Source organism: Astyanax mexicanus, chromosome 11 (genome assembly GCF_023375975.1).
Source record: "Astyanax mexicanus isolate ESR-SI-001 chromosome 11, AstMex3_surface, whole genome shotgun sequence".
NCBI classification, from domain to species: domain Eukaryota; kingdom Metazoa; phylum Chordata; class Actinopteri; order Characiformes; family Acestrorhamphidae; genus Astyanax; species Astyanax mexicanus.
Window position 1 is genome coordinate 9,607,386 of NC_064418.1, and position 19,407 is coordinate 9,626,792.

The 19,407-nt window shown below is 39.3% G+C and overlaps 1 protein-coding gene across 1 annotated transcript in view; it reads right to left on the reverse strand.

Moving 5' to 3' along the window:
• Window positions 1–437: 437 nt before the first annotated feature.
• Window positions 438–19,407, reverse strand: part of LOC103027918 (NALCN channel auxiliary factor 1) — a 164,484-nt gene continuing 145,514 nt past the window's right edge. The window contains exons 2-3 of the mRNA XM_007227993.4: window positions 8,881–9,052; window positions 438–6,265 (exon numbers count right to left, since the gene is read on the reverse strand). Coding sequence (XP_007228055.1) covers window positions 5,982–6,265; window positions 8,881–9,052 — 456 coding nt within the window. The 3' untranslated portion in view covers window positions 438–5,981. The remainder of the gene's footprint in view (window positions 6,266–8,880; window positions 9,053–19,407) is intronic.

Sequence of the window (19,407 nt, forward strand, 5' to 3'; positions counted from 1 at the left end):
CTAATTGATGTGCAAATCTATTATTTTTGAAATACCTACCTGGTAAATGTTTCCAAAGACCATATCTGGCCTCACGCTCTTTCTCAGGGTGGGAAAGAGCTCCCTTTCTCCCCGGCAGTCAGTCAGTGTGGGCATTTGCTAGCTAATGTAACAGAACTGGCTGTTAGGTTTCTCCTTTAAGCGTGTTTAGCCTTTAAAGTGAAGATGATGGCTTCATGTTGCTCAGAGTAATCACCTGTTTGCTTCCACACCGTCGCTGCCTTTGTTGCTTTATGTGAAAGAATGATTCCGAGCAAGTGAGTGGGAATGATAAATTATATAAAAATATAAATAACTATATTGGGAAGAATATTTAACTATATTTAAGATGACCTAAACAAGAGCTTTAATGAGATGTTCATGACACATACTGATGTTAGATGACTCAGACACAAATGAACAGATTACATCTCTGTGTTTATTTTCATCAGAACACATTTTTAATCATTTTAGCAGTAGATTTCATACCTTTGAAAAGATCATGAATCGTGAGATTGTTTTTATAAATAATTCATCAAAGTCGTTTGTAAAAAATTAAAGAAGTTACTGAACTAAATCATCTATAATATTACAATATACCGGTAGTATAATAATCCTTTTTTTTAAATAATCATAGTCATAATGTTATCCCTATATGCCTTTTAACCTCTATATGCCTTTTAACCTTTTTTAAATCTTTTTTTTTGTTAGTTTTTTTTGTTAGATTTTTTTTACTATTTTTTTAATCACAGCCTTCAGGTGCTGAGGTTGTGATTCGGAGAATAGTCCTTATGGTTAAACCACACCACTCAGAATAGATCTCAGCTGAAACCCAACCAATGATTTCAGACACTTACAAAAGAAGAATAAAAAAGGACACCAACTCCAAACGCAAGGAAACCTCGAAATAAAACAGAAACGCACATAATTCAGCATTCTCATAACATATTTACAACAGAAAAACGACTGAGGTTCAGGGCTGCATAGGTCCACAGGATAGAGAGATAGAGAGAGAGAAATAGAGAGAGAGAGAGAGAAAGAGAGAAAAAAGAAAGTATTTCTGCTTGCTATAAGTGACAGTGGTGCAATGGGGGACTACTTACACAGTTGTATTTATAGTCAGAAAATGAACATATACTGTATATGTGCAAGCATAAAATACATCTTATTTGTAGGTTTGGTGGTATTAAGCAATATTAGCAGGCATCTGTTACATTCGTTCTTGTGGGCCGCTGAGGCACAAGTGACTGGACCCACACAGAAACACGGAAAAAAAACATAAAAGAAAGGAGAAGAAAGTGACGAGGAGAAACAGGACCATATCCGCTACCTGCAGTTACAGTGATAGTAAATCACGGATTTGGTATGCTGACGTTGTGTGACACGAGCTGCTGATTGTAAAACTGTAAATTCCGCCTTACGTACCGGGGGGGGTCAGGGAGGGTGAATGCCTGAATGATCTAGCCTATACAGCAACATTACGGACCGTGCGTTTTGAAACATCCTGGCAACCGAAGCGTTGTTCACACAGAGAAGAATACAGTATGAGAATATGCAAAAGGAACACAGAGAACACACACATGTCCCAGCGCAGTTTCATTAGTGTGATTTAATGTGCTTGTGTTGCTGAGAGCTTTACAACACTCAGCCTAACCTGACATTGGAGAATAGGGCCTAAACAAATGAACAATTAACAGAAACACATGCACACACATTTCTTCTTTTGTAGGTATTCCTTTTTCTCTTCTTCCCCCAGTTCCTCTGTCTGCTATGGCTTTCCCCCCTATTGTCGTTCCTACTGCTGTCTGCTCTGGCCTTTCTCTCTGTCTTCTGCTTGCCTTCTCATCCCTCTCTCTTTCCTGTCAGGTCCAGATGGGGCTGTTTATTTGTGGATTAGTGTGTATCTGGTGTGTGTGAGTGTGTGTGTCCTGTGTGGGTTAGATGAATGGGGGTAAATAATTCCTGCTCTCTCCAACTCACCCTCCCTCTCTCTCTGCCACTCCAGAGCAGGTGGTCTCAGAAGAGAGTCCAGTAGGAGTGCAGTTGTTTTATGAGTAGGCTAATAAGATCTCTAGAGGGCCACCCCTCTGTGGTCTTCATTTTTTTCAGTATTCATTAGGCCTGTGCTCAGTGTATCAAAGCCGAGCGTCCTGAACCCACCTCACCTCATGCGTCCCTACTTAAGGTCTTAAAGTCACCCAGCCACTTCAGGTCTAAAGGCTCTACTACTTTTCCATCAGTCAGTGAGACAGTGAGACTGATCCCTCACAGAGGCTCACAGAGGATAGAACATTCTGTAAATGTGAGAAGGTTGTGTGTGAAGATTGACAGTTTAATGATCAATTCTACGTGTTTCTTTGGCCGCTTTTCCACTGCAGGGGAACCATTCTAGTGACTTTTCTACAACGGACATGTTTTAGCACGGAACGCTTACAAATCAGGCCGGTTACACCTACAACTGTCCGGTATTCCCAGCACAGCTAGCTAAACATACTTGGTACTACAGACAAGTTCAGTGGGAGGGTCCTAATAATGTAGATATGTGCTGATTGGCTCCACATTTGCGTTATCTGTTTGATGCAATGTCCAGGGGCTTTTTAGTTCCGGTACCAATAATGGTGGAGACTTTATCTTGGTCTGTGGAGAACATGTTTGGTATTTTTTCTACTATACTCTGCTTTGCAATCTAGCAGGCTACAAGTTAGCATGCTAGCATAATTGTTACTGCTTTGCCCCACAGTATCTTATTTACAATGCAGTATAGTAATGAAGGCCTTGAGGCTAATTTATACTGTACTTCTGCGTCAAATGTATGCGTAGCTGCTGATCCTATACCGTAGCCTATGCTATAGAATGACGCGCACCTCCCCAGAAATGTACCCATGTGTCAGGAACAGCAGCAGCTGTGATTGGTCCACTTATCCGACCACACATTCACACTTTTTTTGCGGTTTAAAATGGCAGAGATGTGAATTTACGCATGCAAAAGTATAAACACAGCTATAAACACAGCTGCATAGGGCGCTTGCACAGGGCGCTTGCACAGGCTACTCCATAGACAGCACATGGACATGACGCAGAAGTATAAATTAGCCTTTAGTAATACTCATTTGTCCCTGCAGTGAAAATGCGGCCAATTATCCTTGGTAGTACGTCCACAGTCCATTTAAACCATACAACATGACAGTGAAGAACATTACTTGATTCACAATTAATCACAATTAGTGTGATTGCACTGAATTTTAACATATGATTATTATGAATGCGAGATGTGTTGCACCTTTGCATCCCTGTGCAGCTGCGTGATTATTCCAGTCTGAAGGAGCCAGAAGGAAACATGAAGCCACAACCCAGGTCACCCCAAAAAGCACACAGGCCAGTCAAGTGACACTTATCTAATGCTAATGTTCAGCATTAAGAATAATGCTGTGAACAACATTAGGATTAGGATTATAGTATTTAATTTAATAGAATTTGTACAGCGTGGCTTGGTATTTCACAAATTAGTGGGAACAGTCTGTGTTAACAGTGAAGGTGAACCTGAAGACTCTGATCTTTAATCTTTGACCTACTGTTCTCATTTTTGGCAACAGATTTCATGGCACACAGACTTTGCGAGAGTGATTATCATTAAAAAAAAGGTAGTGAATGCAGTTCTGCATTAGAAACACACTTCAGTCTCAAAGTCTCAATACAACAGCAACTATTGATATATAGATAGATATAGATAGTTTTTTAAGTTGCTGTTGTTTTCTTTTTATATTTAATAAGAGTGCAGTAATTAAAAATACCCTTATTCTAACAAACCTGGTTCTAACATATGTTTACCTCGTCTTAGAGGAGAAGATAATCCATAAAAATATATCAATAATATTTATTCTGTAGTCTGTGGTGGTGATCTATTTTGAGTCAAGTGTGTCATGAGATTAAACTGCACAATGGGAAGTGCTGACCCTGTCCCTGCTCCTGCTGCTGCTGCTAGCATTGCTTGTTGAAGAATTTAGAACCAAAAATCTAGTTAATATGGGGTTCTCACACCAAAACATACCTCTAAACACATGGCAGACACATTTTCCTTCTCTCTTTCTTTCTTTCCTTCTTTCTTTCTTTAGTTTTTTGTGTCTCTGGGTCACTTTTAGTGTCAGTACAGCTCATCCTGTGACAGGTTATACACCTGTAGATACGAACAAATGAAAATATAATACAGTAAACAAACAAACAAATAATAAAAAGACAACTAAACAAGTTCAGCCCTTAGCATCTCCTCTCCTGCTCAGTCTAACTTAAACGAAAAAAATTAAGCTCTCATATCTTTGGGTCGTTCAAAAAGGCCCTGTCCATATGGAGCTGCGTGATTGTGTGGTTGATCGTCTCGTCGGTTCTCTGCAGCAACAAATGGGGTTTGTTTTTTGTGTGTTTGTTGTGTGTGTGTGTGTGTGTGTGTGTGTGTCTATAATATTGTCTATGTAACCGAGCTGTCCAAGCTGTCTTAATCTCTACAAGCATGCACTGCAGAAGTGTGTGAATGTGTGTACATGTAAACAATGAAAAAGCCCTTTACTGCAGTAGAAGATATGGTGGATATTTGGGAACAGCAGTTGAAAGGAATTGGGATGGGTAGGGTAGGGTCGGGGTAAGGTTTGGCTTTTCGGGTTTGCTCGTCGTCTTTTTAATGTTCTTTCCGGCTAAGTCTGCGTCTGCAATCCAAACAATAAAAACAGGAGTCGATTTTTTTTATTTAGGTTAGTTTTTTTTTGTTGTTTTTTTTTTTCAGCTGAGACCTCTGCGTCAAACGTGTTGTTGTTGCTGCGCTATGAACGTGATATCCTCAGATCATTCGGGTTAATTCAGAAAATTTAGGCTGTTTCGTCTAAACATTGATAAGAACATGCAGTTATAGAATATAAGAGAGAATATGTCTATATAAATATACTATCAGGGGCAGAAAGAAACAAAAAACCCAAAACTTTTGTTTTTGTGCAGGTTAGGTGAACATACAAATAATAATAAAAAAAAAAGTAGAAGAAGAAACCTTCACCTCGGCGGTGAAAGCAATTCCAGAGATATCAGCTTTACAAATGCAGTATTTTCCCAAGCACAAACATTTCAACGCCCCGCGAATGACGTTGCACTTTCGGTATTTTGCACGCAGACGACTCGGGGCTCGGAAGAAGCTCCCGACCTGCTGCGCCAGCAACATCAAAACGGCAACGGAACAACTGTCTGCACAGTCAACTTTAGTAAGGGAGAATCAATGAACCTGGGCTTCAGCTGAGGATTTGGACATTCAATTTAGGTAGATTTGTAGCTAAATTTCGACCTTTTCAAACCACTTTAGAGGCTCCATAGTAAATCCTTGCGATGGACAGAGCAGCATTCAATAGATAGTACTATGATTATGTATATAAAAAAACCCAAAACATCGGTGGACACAGAAATTCAAGCACGCACGCATGCGCACGCACACACGCACATGCACACACTCTTTCGCATTCTTTGCATTTTTCGCATTCTTTGCATTCTTCGCCCCTGTACTTTTTACGTGTAATCCTTTCACCACGTGTCCCGCTCCGTCCTGCACAAAGACCAGTAATGAAAAGAAAAGGAGAACATGAATAGATCCTGTAGTCATCTAGTGCAACAGAAATCTAAACCATAGACACAGTGTAAAAAATATGGTGCGAGAGAACTCCGCCCCCTAGAGTGGCCTCTTTCAACAAAGGCTGTAATGTTGTCCCTTGTTCTTGACATTGGATTAAGTCTGTCCACTTTTGTCCAGTGTCCTTTAGCGTCTGTTTGTTTGCTTTGCTTGGTTGGTCGATTGCGTGTCCACGATATCATATCCCGCCCTGCACTGGCGAGTCCCAGAAAGCACTGCGGTCGGTCCAAGGTCCATTGCTTCCGCCGGACTGCGCGCCGGGGCGCTCGGCTGGCTGCCTGCCTGCCTGCCGTGAGCAGCCGCCTCATCCCTCCTCGTTGGTGGAGTTCTCCTCCAGGGAGGAGATGGTGGTGAGGTTGTGGGAGGCTGTGATTGTGGCGACAGTATGGAGCAGGACTAGGACCAGCAGGCAGAGTTTGAGCCTGCTGTTGCACAGTCTGGAGGCTGCTGACGAGGTCAGGGATGTCCCGTGCTGGCATGACGGGTGAGTTCTTTTGAGAGTCCCTTTGGAGCTGTTGTCTGGCTTGCTGTCCCATCGAACATCACAGCACTCTGCATCTGCGTCCGAAGGGGTGTCCTCTAGGAGCCCTGGAACACAGAACGAGGTCAGTATCCAGCGGGGTGAAGCATACAGCAACAGTTCAGTAAAAAAAAAAAAAAACAAAAAAAAACTGAATGGAGTGCATAAACTACTGACCCTGGATCAGCTTACTTATCTAAGCACTGGAGCTAAGAGGCTAACATCATCACAGGCTGACCCCATGCCTAAATCAAAACTTACTTACTAATTTTCAAGTAAATATCTCAAATAAACTTGATAATGTTTTTTTTTTATTATGACATACTGTTATGTATTATAACTAATCAATTGTAATTAATCAATTACATAATGTATTGAAAAAGTGAAATAGCCAATCAGATTGCCGTATTAAGAGTATAACCTTTTTCTAATTAATAAGCTTTCATTGTATTAATGCTGTATATTGACATATTTAAATTTTATAGATCAAATATGGTGTATTAAAGTTTTATACTAATCTGTACTTTCATAAAATGGCAAAACATTTGATAAAAAAAGTCATTTGATAGCAGTATGTAAAGCGATCACAGAGTGTTACCTCAGGGCATGGCTCGGGAACACCCACACCTGTATAAATTGTGAGGTGTTATCTTGTAAGTAAGGTTGAACACTGGTCAGCATGCTCATGGCAAGACAACTGGATTTTTTGGAGTTAGATGCCAGATGGATGGAAGAATTCATTTTTGAAGATTGTAGAATTACCGGCTATAATGATGGTGACCAGCGGTGTCTGGCTAGAACTGTCCATGTAAATAGACACACGGGACTCTTCACAAATCACATCCATATTCAAAACATCACTATATCACTAAGACAACTTGGACGTTGTGTGACTGCTGTTAAAAGTACTTGCCCTGTTACCAGCATCAGGAAAATCTCCTTGTTCCTCCATGTGTTTAGTCTTAGCTGTGTATCTGGATGTCTGTGTGTGTGTGTGTGGTTATATGTGGGTGTGTTTTGAGAATAGCATGAAATTTTGCTGTATAGGGGAGAAATCTGCTACTGCTCACAGTCTGTATGTCTGGGCTACAGAGGCCTAGCACTCATATATGTTACTCTGTATGTATCAACACAGCTTATGCAACATGTGGGACTTATAACACTTAAACTCCACATTTCTTTAGCTAAGGCTGATAAACTGGGCAGAATCATTGGTGTACATGTTTGGCTAAAAATGCTAAAAGCCCGCACAACTGAAAATCTAATGATAATAATTTTTGAAGTAGGCAAACAAGTGTGTAATTTTCAAAATATTTATTTTTAACAAATTGTTTGTTAAAAAAAGGTTTCTTTTTTATCATGTCTTAAAAACCAACACAATTCCATGTATCATTTAGCAAAGCCATATATATATATATATATATATATATATATATATATAGTATATATTTTCTGCACTATAAGGCACACTATCACTGGGTGTCTATTTTTATACATAAGGCACAGCGGATTAAAAGGCGCATTATGCAACACTAGTAAGGGACATGGGTGGCCCCTTGTTTTCCTTCTAATTCTTATTATTTCTAACATTGACTACTGAAATGTCGCTGACCTGAAGTGTTTTTGAGAAATGTATTGTAAAATACACCTAAAGAATAGGCTAACCTTCATATTTCCATGCATAGTCTATCTCTATAACACCATTTATTGTCTCACAACACAAACAGTATAATCAGTGTGTTTACTAAATGTCATGACGTCATTGCTGGCGCTGATTCGTAAAAAAAAAAAAAAAATAGTAATAATAAAAAAACAAAACAAAAAAAAAATAAGCCAATAATATTACTTTTAGTGCTTCTTAATTTATATTTATAATAGTTATAAAATCAAATAACATTTGAATAATCCTGGTAGTGTGCAGAAGAACATCTTAGGAACTGCCAGCCATCAAACAGAACTTAGAGATGGGAATATCAAGAAAAATAATATATCATAGATTAGGAGTTAAGAATATTTTATATTTTTATCACTGATTTGCTTTCTTTTCAATTTAAATGTTTTATTGTACAGCACTTTGGTCGACACTTGATGTTTTAAATTTTAAATGTGCTTTATAAATAACATTGACTTGACTTGACTTGACTTAATCTAACTATAACTGAGAAGCAAAACTATTGTGTGAATTGATTTGAAGTCTGTACTTTAAAAAAAAAGTAAAAAGAAAATGGGTCTGGATAATATTTTTTAAGATTTTGATCAAAACATGATCAATTCCATGAAGATTTACAAATTCTGGAAGCATTTACATCTCCAATGATGACATAATTTTTAAATAGCTCAATGTCTTTTGGTATAAAAAAAAAAGAATAACTGTCTCCTTATATAACTGTGTTATAACAAGTGAAAACTGTTATAACAGTTTTCACTGTTAAAATAAAAACAGAAAAAAACACACCATAATAGGCTGGGGTTCAAAGGGTTAAATTAACTTTACTGCAGTTAGGGGAAACCTGTGGACCCTAACACACCCACAGTGTCTCACAGTGGCCAGCAGATGGCATCAGAGACAAATGTAGATGCCGGATGCAGGGCTGACGTTTCACTGCACTGCACTGCAATGCAACAAGCGCACAGCACAGCACACACACACACAGCAACAGCATCAGTCACACTGTGATCCCACCTGTGCATATAAAACTAGGGCTTCCACCATATATGAGCTCGTCGTTGTCAGGCAATATGAAAGGACACCTCTGTTGGACCTCCAGGCAGTACTGCGTGCATGGGATCCTGTTGCTGCAGTGCATCTGCGTGGTCTGGAAGTACTGGGAACACAGCCAGTGTTTGTAGACAGTCTGTGCAGTAGAGAGAGAGAGAGAGAGAGAGAGAGATAGAGAGAGAGGGAGAGAGAGATCAGGGTTAGCAGGAACTCATTGCAATTGGTTACATCATTGGTACTGTGGTAACGGTCATAACCTAATCCCTCCCCCCCTTGTATCTTGGCAACCCTGACACATCCTCCCTCTGTAGCCTGTAGCACATACATTTATTTTCCACTCTCCACCACGCCGTATTTCCCTCTCACAGACTGTTCCTGTTGCGTCACACAAAGGACCTTTCATCTTCAATATGCAGTACTTTAAGCACTGTGTGATAATAATGCACTGTACCCATATCACACAGACCATGTACAGAAAAGTGCTGCAAAAACAGACTATTTTAAATGAAATACTTCTCTCTGTCCGTAATTGAGACAATTGGGTAAATAATAATAATAAAAAAAAATCGGAATGAAATGAAACCCAATACAGAGCAGCCAATCAATCAATAAATGAATCTAATATGGGTCTTAAAGGTACAGTAACAAAAACAGCTTTTATTTATTCTATAGGATAAAGAGATTGGAACATGATTATGTTGCATATTTACTATAAATGTATTAAGCATGCAGATACAATGTGTCCTTCACCTTTAATCCCTCTGTACAGTGAAACCATACACATACACACTGGTTATCACACAAACACACACCCACACACCCACACACTTACATACAGTGAGCACATGGTCAAGCACAGTACGGACTGACCGAATTGTGACTTAAATCTTTCCATCTTTCCATGACGGACAAACAGTTAAACCACAGTAGGATATTGGTTGATGGTAAAAATAATGTCTGTGATGTTTATTTTGTATGTTAATTCTAATGATAGTGTCGTTTTTAAACATCTACAAATCAACCTATATGTTTTAGCATATATATGGGTGTATATGGGTATATATGGATGTATATATGCGTATACCTTGGTGTTTTTGGACATCAGTATACAAGCATGTATATGGGTAAATATTCTCTCTCTCTCTCTCTCTCTCTCTATTTGTGTATATATATATATATATATATATATATATATATATATATATATATATATATATATATATATGCGTTTACTACTTCACTATTGTAAGTCGCTTTGGACAAAAGTGTCTGCCAAATGTAATGTAATATATGGGTATATGTGAGTATATATGCTTATATATGAGTATATATGGGTATATATTGGTATATGTGGGGTTAGAGGACCAGTCCTTCTTCTAAAACCTACTAATGGAATAACTCTACTTAGCAACTGACGTAAATTTGAGCATAAATATTTGTAATCATCGTTATTCACTGTTATCTCATATACAGTTGGACAGATAGAATTATTCTTTCCTGATAGATCTTTGTGTCTTCTTTGTATGTGTCCTATATTAATATTTTCTGTAACAAATTTTCTTTTAGAAAAAAAATACAGTATCAGAGGTATCAGACAAGACTTATTTCAATCATTTACATGCAGCAAGCATCCCAAGCTACTACACAACCAACAGTGTCCACTTCACACTGATATCAAATCAGATCCACACAGTTTATACTCTATAATTCTCACTACAGTTCTGATCCTGAAACCCACTTTATTTTCAATAGGCTTTGCTTATGGAGTTCTCAAAGAGACACACATGGTGCTTCTTCAGGCAGCCTGTGGATCCTGTGAATCCTGTGAATCATCAAACCTGGGAGAACAAAGTGGTGGTGACGTCTCTCTTTTACACGAGCAGCGCTGAAGGTTGTGCTGTCAGAGTTTAAAGCCCAGTCACGACTCCCCACTGCGGAAGGCCGTGGCTCGCGTTAAAAGATCGCCTCTTATGGAGACAAATGTGGCATTGTGTAGGGACGCGATAATCAAATGAACACCTGTAAATAAGCGGTGAACTGCTTGACCCTGAGCACCGCGGGCTTTGTGTGCCGCGATGGACGCAGAAGAAGAAACACAAATATGATACTAAAAGCATTTGCTTTGACGGTTTCCTTTTAGCACAATCTGATATCCTGGTCAACATTAAAAGGCTTGATGAATGAGCATTAATGCACTAATGGCACTTTGTAGCCGAAAGCCTGAGCATGTCTGGCAGGTTCTTCCAGTAGCCATCATTCACAGCTAAGCTAGCACATTGCATCATCTCTCCATGCCGATCATAACCGCTAATGGAGCTGATTCATCCCTCCTTTTTAACCCCTCTCATCTTCATTCAGCACATCAGAGAGAAAGAGACAGAGAGAGAGACAGAAACACACAGAAAGAGATAAATAGATATGTACAAACAGTATATGAACAGAGACAGAGATAGACAGAGCCTAGTGTATGTAAACAAACAGTGCTAGCCTCTGTGGTCCTGACTCATAGCAGTTATTATCAGTAGTGGTCATACGATAAGCTTTCCACTACAATATGTTTCTGTCAGCTGAGGAACAGAGGCAAATTCTCAGCTCCCTCCTTCCCAAACAGCAACTCCTGTTATTACCGGCACAGTGAATCACTGGCTTGGCCTTAAGCACAGCTCCTTGCCTGACTGCACATCACACGGTTGTACATCATGTCACGTCTCTGGCGAGATGAAATATTTATGTGGCGTCACTCGTGTGGACTCTCTAAAAAGCACATTTCCTTCTCGCTCCCGCTTTCGTACTCCTGTAAGCGCTTATTAGATTGTCAGGGAGCAAACCTCTCGGCAGGCGTTTGCTAATGTCTGTTCACATAATGAATCCCTCCCGAGATGCGGGGGAAGCAGACATTAGTGGAGGATGACGGATCACACAGAGGGACCGAAACAAAAGCCTCCACTCCAGGTCGTTCCAGGCTGGACTGATTGACATTCAAGGCAAACAGTTTTTTTTTTTTTCCTTTTTTTCCATAGGCCAAATCAGCCTGACAGCCTGTTACATTTATCTGAGGACATCATCACCATGTGCTCGCCTCAGCAGTGTAGGCGTAACAGAGGAAATGCTGGGCTAGGCTAATATTTATCAAATCTGATTTGTTTCTCTTGTTCTGAGCTTTGCCAACGTAATCAACGTGGCTCATGATTAAACAGCCGAAATGAACGTAGGCCTGCGTAAAAAGGGAACGCACCGACTGACTGAGCAACTGAAACCTGTTACAGCATCAACATCTGCACTAGGTTTGGGTATTAAACATCATCGGATACCTTGGCTTGATGGCTGGCTTTGATTCAAAGGGCTTCTATGGAAACTTTAACCTCTTGAGATATTACATTTCTGCTTCTCTGCTTCATGATACGTGTATATTTTTGAAAATGTTTACCCTTTGTCCTCATATAAATATAGTCACATAACAAAATTATACTCAATTAATTGAAAAAAAAAAAAAAATCAGCGAATCCCAGTTAACAGTTTCTACAGCCAGTTCTACAAGACAAGGAAAAATGTTTATTTTTTTGTTTTAATTTAAAGTTGTTAACTTAGTACTGTAGAAAGCTAACATTTTGTTTTAGACAAATTGGGTCCTACTCATCCTTAATGGAAAGGATTATTTTTAAATGTTAAAAACTACCCATATGAGGACATTCATTTTTACCAAAATGACTACTTGTTAGGTCCTCCTAATCCTAAATAGCTAGAAGAAATAAAAAATGCACACCAAACAAAAGTCCAGGTCTCTGAAGGTAAAAGGACCCATATAATGCCAAGACCTACTTAAAGCCCTTCTTTATTTCTTTATTTCTTTTTTTTTAAATAAAGTTTGATGTAGTTTAATGAACACTGTAAGCATTTACTACCTATCGTTGCTGTCCTATGAAAAACACTTATCTCCATTTTTGTCGATTTTTAGTTTTCTACATAATTTAAACAGACAAACTGTCCCTTACACTGTGCCAAAATTTCTTGATGAACGGACCAATAGAAATGCTTCAAAATGACCTGAAAAAACTCTTTTTACATTGACTTCCATTGAAAGTTTACAAGTTTTTTTTTCTCTTTCCTGTAAAGTTGGTGTTTTGGAGATAATTGTTTTTCATTGGACAGCGACGCTATGTACTAAATGGAAAGTTTTGTTCTGAATTTGCTGTAAAACTTATGAATGTATCTGCATACAGTCTGTAAAGGTTAAAAGAGTTCAACCTATTCACAAAAGCAATACAATCAGTATTTTAACAGGAATTCTTTTTGCTTTTAGAATAAAGTACAAAACAGTATCTTAAGAGGTCTTAAAGCAACAGTATATAGCAAGATAATCTCCACTGACTTGTTATAGAGATATTGGAATCATTATCATTACTACTCTGGCTCTGTGCTGCTAACTGCATTATGCAACTTTGAATAATAGGACAAGACAACACTTGTGAGAACTGCAATCCTACATATTGATAGAGATACTCTGATGCATGTAATACATATACAATATATTCAAAATCAATATATTTCATATCAGGCTCATTTGTGTATGATTTTTGAGGGATTAACAGGACAGCAGCAGTACTGTCCATTAGTGATGGCTCAGAGTGTGATTATTATTATACCTACCAACAGCAGGGGGAGCTCAAGTGCAAGAGACATACATTATTGCATAACGCTTCTTTAAAGGCACAGTACACAAAACTGTATGCAAAATACTGTTTAGGGGTCTACATGGAAAATTGTCATGCAACAAAAAAAACATAGCTCTTTTGGATGCCTCAAATAAATATAAATATATCATAACTGTACGTAAAAAAAACAATGTAAATATAATCATCAGACGAATGCAGGACATGTCTCAGTTAATGCTTAATGCTAATCCCCAGCACAGCTAGTGCTAATAATGAGAGGAAAAGGAGCTCTATGCTTCAAAATGGCCAAATACTGTACTCACACACACACACACACTTCCATGGACTCAAATTCACGCTGCACACGAGGCAAGCCCTAGAGAGTGTGAGGGTGGCTGTGAAGGCATGCTGTTGGCATTTGGAGCTGGCACACCGTGACATTAATCCTGAGCTCGTTTTCTGTAGCATAGTGTGGGCAGGCTTTTACTTGCATTAAGAGAAAGAGAAGGAGAGAAAGAGAGAACAAGATAGAGGAAGATAAAGAGAAAGAGGGAGAGAAAGAGAGAGGGTGAAAAAGAAATATAATGAGAGAAAGAGGGGGAGAAAGAGATTGAAGGAGAGAAGGAAAGAGAGAGGGAGAGAGAGAGCGAGGAAGAGAAAAAGACAGGGAGAGAAAGAGAGAGGAAGAGAAAGAGATAGAAGGAGAGAAAGTGAAAGAGGAAGAGAAGAAGACAGAAGGAGAGAGAGGGTGCGAAAGAGTGAGAGGAAGAGAAACAAATAGAGGGAAAGAAAGAGAGGAAGAGAATTAGATAAAGAGAAAGAGAGAGAGATGGAGAGAGAGGAAGAGAAAAGGATAGAGGGAGAGACAGAGGAAGAGAAAGAGATAGAGGGAGAGAAAGAGATAGAGGGAGAGAAACAGAGAGAGAGAGGAAGAGAAAGAGACAGAAAAGGAGAGAAAGGGAAAAAAGAAACGGAGAGAAATAAAGAGAGGAAGAGAAAGAGATAGAGGGAGAGAAACTGAGAGAGAGAGGAAGAAAAAGAGACAGAGGAGAGAAAGGGAAAAAAGAAATGGAGAGAAACAAAGAGAGGGAGAGAAAGAGATAGAGGGAGAGAAAGACAGAGAAGAAATAAAGAAAGAAACAAATAGATAACAAAGAGGGAGAAAGGAAGAAAAAGAGAGGAAGAGAAAGAGATAGAGCGAGAGAAAGACAGAGAAGAAATAAAGAAAGAAACAAATAGATAACAAAGAGGGAGAAAGGAAGAAAAAGAGAGGAAGAGAAAAAGAGAGAAAGTGATAGAAGGAGGGAAACAGAGAGTGAGGGAGAGAAAGAGGGAGAAAAAGAGAAGGAGAGAAAGAGAGAGAGGGAGAGAAAGAGAGGGGGAGAGGGAGAGAAGTGAGTGACTAACTGAAACCTGTAACATTTGCAGTAGGTTTGGTTATTAATCATCATCAGATACCTTGGCTTGATGGCTGGCTTTGATCTATGAGGCTTCTGTGGAAACTTTAACCTCTTTAGACGCTGCGTCCTCATATTTGGACATTACATTTCTGCTTCTCTTCTCCATGATGCATAAACATTTTTTTAAACATTGCCCTTATATGGAGACACCACTGCCCCACATGACAACATTACACCTACACACCTTGTTTTAAATCAAGTTGACATGAATCCCAGTCAAAAGTTTCTACAGCCAGTCTAGGCAGAAACATGGGTTAGGTAAAATTTATCATCCAATTTTATGTATGAAACTAGTTTCTTTACTCTTTACTGTAGAAAGCTAAAGTATTGTTTTTGGGGCTTATAAGAAGAGAGAGAAGAAGAAAGAAGAGATAAAGAGGGAGAGCGAGAAAGAAAGAGAGAAAGAAAGAAGGAGAGAAAGCAGAGAGAGAGAGAGAGAGAGAAGGTGATGAAGGCTAATTCCCCCAGATCAGTTGAGGCTGGATAGGGAGTGCAGACACATGGATCCATCAGACCGTGAATGTCACATCCTTCATCAAGACTTTTAATCTGTGCCATCATCACTGATATTTCCCATCAACACGGCCTGCGACAGGTCTGCTTCCTGTTCACGGCTCTGCTCTATCCTGCAGACGGATCTACAGCGTTCTGCGAAGAACTGTCACAACCTTCACTCAGGCCTCAAACTCTCAAACATGTGCTGACAACCCAGACTGACTGACTGACTGACTGACTGACTGACTCACACACACAGGGTTTTATACAGTCTCAGGCCATGGCTTCGGATTAATTTATTATACACAGTATATTATCACTGATAGATAGAACACTTTTTTAACATTTTATTTATATAAATTGATTATATATTACATTTATTACACATTACTGTATACATTAGATTTTTCTTTTATTTTTACATGATTTAACATTGGGTATTACATCAAAATAAAAACCATAAAACTAAGGTAGGACTAGTAGAAATTGTGCTAATTTATGTTTACTACAGTTATGTTACCGCAATAGTTTACAAAAGCAACTTTTTCCTTTGCTTTCTGTTTTACATTTCTTTACAGTTCCATATTGGAGTTACATGGCTCTCTTTCATCTTGATTTAAGGCAGTGTGTCTTTGCTATTGTAACATCAGGAAAAGTACTCCTTGTGAGGCTCAAAACGTACTAAAGGCATGTACTAATTATCTTTAATGTCAGGGGGGTGTTTTTGGCAAAACATGAAATAAACCAGTAAATCAGTGTGTCACTTGCCTCAGATTCCCATTAAGAGCCAGGTGCACTCTCATTTTTTGCGGATTGCTATTTTATTGACGCAGCTAACTGAATGTTTCCAATGCTGTCCATCTCAGCAGAGGAAACAGACCTGCTCGTTCACGCTAAGAAGGGGCATCAGCAGCTCATTTACAGGAACAGCCATATTATTTAATATAGTGTTTTATTTATTGTTGATGTAAAAGTTGAGTTTGAGCACTGCTGCGTGTCCATGTGTGCTTCACGTGCGTTGCCAAGATAGCAATGAACATTTGTCACTTGACTGTTGTCAGGGTTTAAATCAGCCAGTGGAGCACCTATGTTTTCCGTTGCCAAGATAGAAATACACCAGAAATTTACCTGAACAAATACACCAGAAATTTACCTGAAAATGACAATTGTTTGAGGGTGTAAGATAGCGATGAGCCTCCTGGCATGCCTTTTGCAGGGTGTAAGACAGAACCCGCAATATTGTGCAATGTCCTCAAAAAAACACACACACAAACACTCATATATATATATACAGTTCTGAAAAAATTAAGAGACCACTACAGAAAATGAGAAATGGCTGAAATAACAAAAAAGATGCAAAAAAAGAAAACAAATTCAAATTTAAAAAGTTTTAGGAGCTCAGAAATCTATAGTTGGTGGAGTAACCCTGGTTTTTATTCACAGTTTCACCGTTTTCATGCATCTATGCATGTTCTCTTCCACCAGTCTTACACACTGCTTTTGGATACCTTTATGCCGCTCCTGTTACAAAAAAAATCAAGCAGATTAGCTTGGTTTGATGGCTCTTGATCATTTGTCTTCCTCTTGATTATATTGCAGAGGTTTTCAATTTGGTAAAATTGAAAACAGAAACTCATCTTTTTTTTAAGTGGTCTCTTATTTTTTGTATTTTTCCCAGAGCTGTATATCTTAATGTGGCAATGCACCTATACTCTTAACCCTCAAATAAACACAGCACATAATTACACTCTTAATAGAAAGGTAGGGAATGTCAGAGGACACCCCGCTATGCATTCACAGCTCGAGACCGCACTCCACATCCTATTATCCTTACTCTTACAGACTCAGGTGTGTGTGCGTGAGTGTGCATGTGGTATTTACTGCGGCCTGACCGCAGTACGACCTCCGCGGTGCAGACTCCCGCTCGTGTGCGCTCCTCCATTTGCTCCATTAGACAGGTGATGGGGGGTGCCCTCTCTAAAGTGGTGGATGAGTATAAATGCATTATCAGTGCTAAACACACAGCGTGAGTGATGGGGGGAGCCTGGCTCTGTGTGCTCCTGTTTCTGTCGGCTGGATGGACCCCTGCTTTCGCGTGTTGCTTTCAGAGGGGTTGAGAACATGCCCTCTGACCAATTCCTTTATTTTTTTTACAGTAAAATTATACAGTAAATATCTGTTTAACCATGTTCTGTTGCAATACTGTAGAACGCAATGCATCTTGGGATATTCTATTAAAACCGCTGTCATCTCTATATACAGGGGTCGGACAATGAAACTAAAACACCTGTCATTTTAGTGTGGGAGGTTTCATGGCTAAATATTGCAATGCACACAACATTATTGGTGACACACAAGTGTTCAAAAGAGAACAAATTGTTGGTGCACATCTTGCTGGCGCATCTGTGACCAAGACAGCAAATCTTTGTGACGTATCAAGAGCCACGGTATCCATGCAGGGTAATGTCAGCATACCACCAAGAAGGACAAACCACATCCAACAGGATTAACTGTGGATGCAAGAGGAAGCTGTCTGAAAGGGATGTTCGGGTGCTAACCCGGATTGTATCCAAAACACATAAAACCACGGCTGATCAAATCACGACAGAATTCAATGTGCACCTCAACTCTCCTGTTTCCACAAGAACTGTCCGTCAGGACAATAAATTATTGTGGTCTAAAACCAGGTGTTTCAGTTTCATTGTCCAACCCCTGTATTTAATTATGCAGAAACTTACTCTAAGAAAGCTATAATGCTCTGTAATCCAGTTACAGTAAACTACTATTCTTTGTATTCAGTAATTTGCTGTAATCTTTCTCCACGGTGAATTACTGTCATTTTTACAATCTTTTATTGGCAACTTTTTTTTGCCATTAACTTTAACTGTAAAATGTACAAGATACTTTTAACAGTGTGTACCTTCTGCTAGGTTCCTTCTAAACACTGTGGATGAGTTGAGTGGGGGATTCTTAGCTTGCTTTGTAAAGCTAATATCAGTATAACACAGTAGCCTGTGTAATTTAATCAGAAACTGTAATTTCCTAATGAAACTGTAATTTCCTAATGAAACTGTATCCTGCCCTAGATCAGTATCATTATCATGCATGTCTCCCTCTGCCTTTGGTTTGGTCCAAACACAGCAAGAACCTGTGCAGTGGTCAGACTGACCAGTAGGTGGAGCTAGTTGAAAGCCAGGCTGCACGAGTTTCACACTAGTCAGCAGTAACTCATTCATTCTGACAATGTCAATGCTGCGATTGTCCTTTCTACTGCAGGGCGCAGATACTCTCCCATACACACTCCAGCAAAGCTGTCAACCAGAGCCTCCTCCATCAACGCCGCAGCCCTGCGGCCCTGCTAATCTATCGATTGGGCTACTTTAGACATCAAATTTAGCCCTGTCGCAGTCACACTGCACACCATGAGCCAGACACTGCGCATCAGCCACGGCTTTCAGATTGTGCTAAAAAAGCCTTCTTCTCGCCCGCGTCAGAGCCTGAAGGTAAATATGGGTTTGAGGAAAGCGGGGCAGGGAAACAGGAAGCAGGTATTCAAGGGCAGTTTTTGAAGGAATACTCCTTCAAATACTCCTGTTTAAAGGAGCTTCTCAACCTTCTCTAGCCTGTAACTAATGATTACAAACTATGATTTTCCTGTACTTAAAATAGAGCCCAAAACTTTCTATTCTATATTTCTCAAACAGAAAACTGTATTGACCTTGTATCTGACATATTATGAACACTGTCCTCTTTTAAAAGCACATTAAAGCAAAATCAAGCAAAATCAAGGTGTAAATCATGATAATTCCACAACCCATTTTAACACACCAAAAATGTGCACACACACAGATTACTAACTGGCCAAAGGATAAAACTGCCTTTAT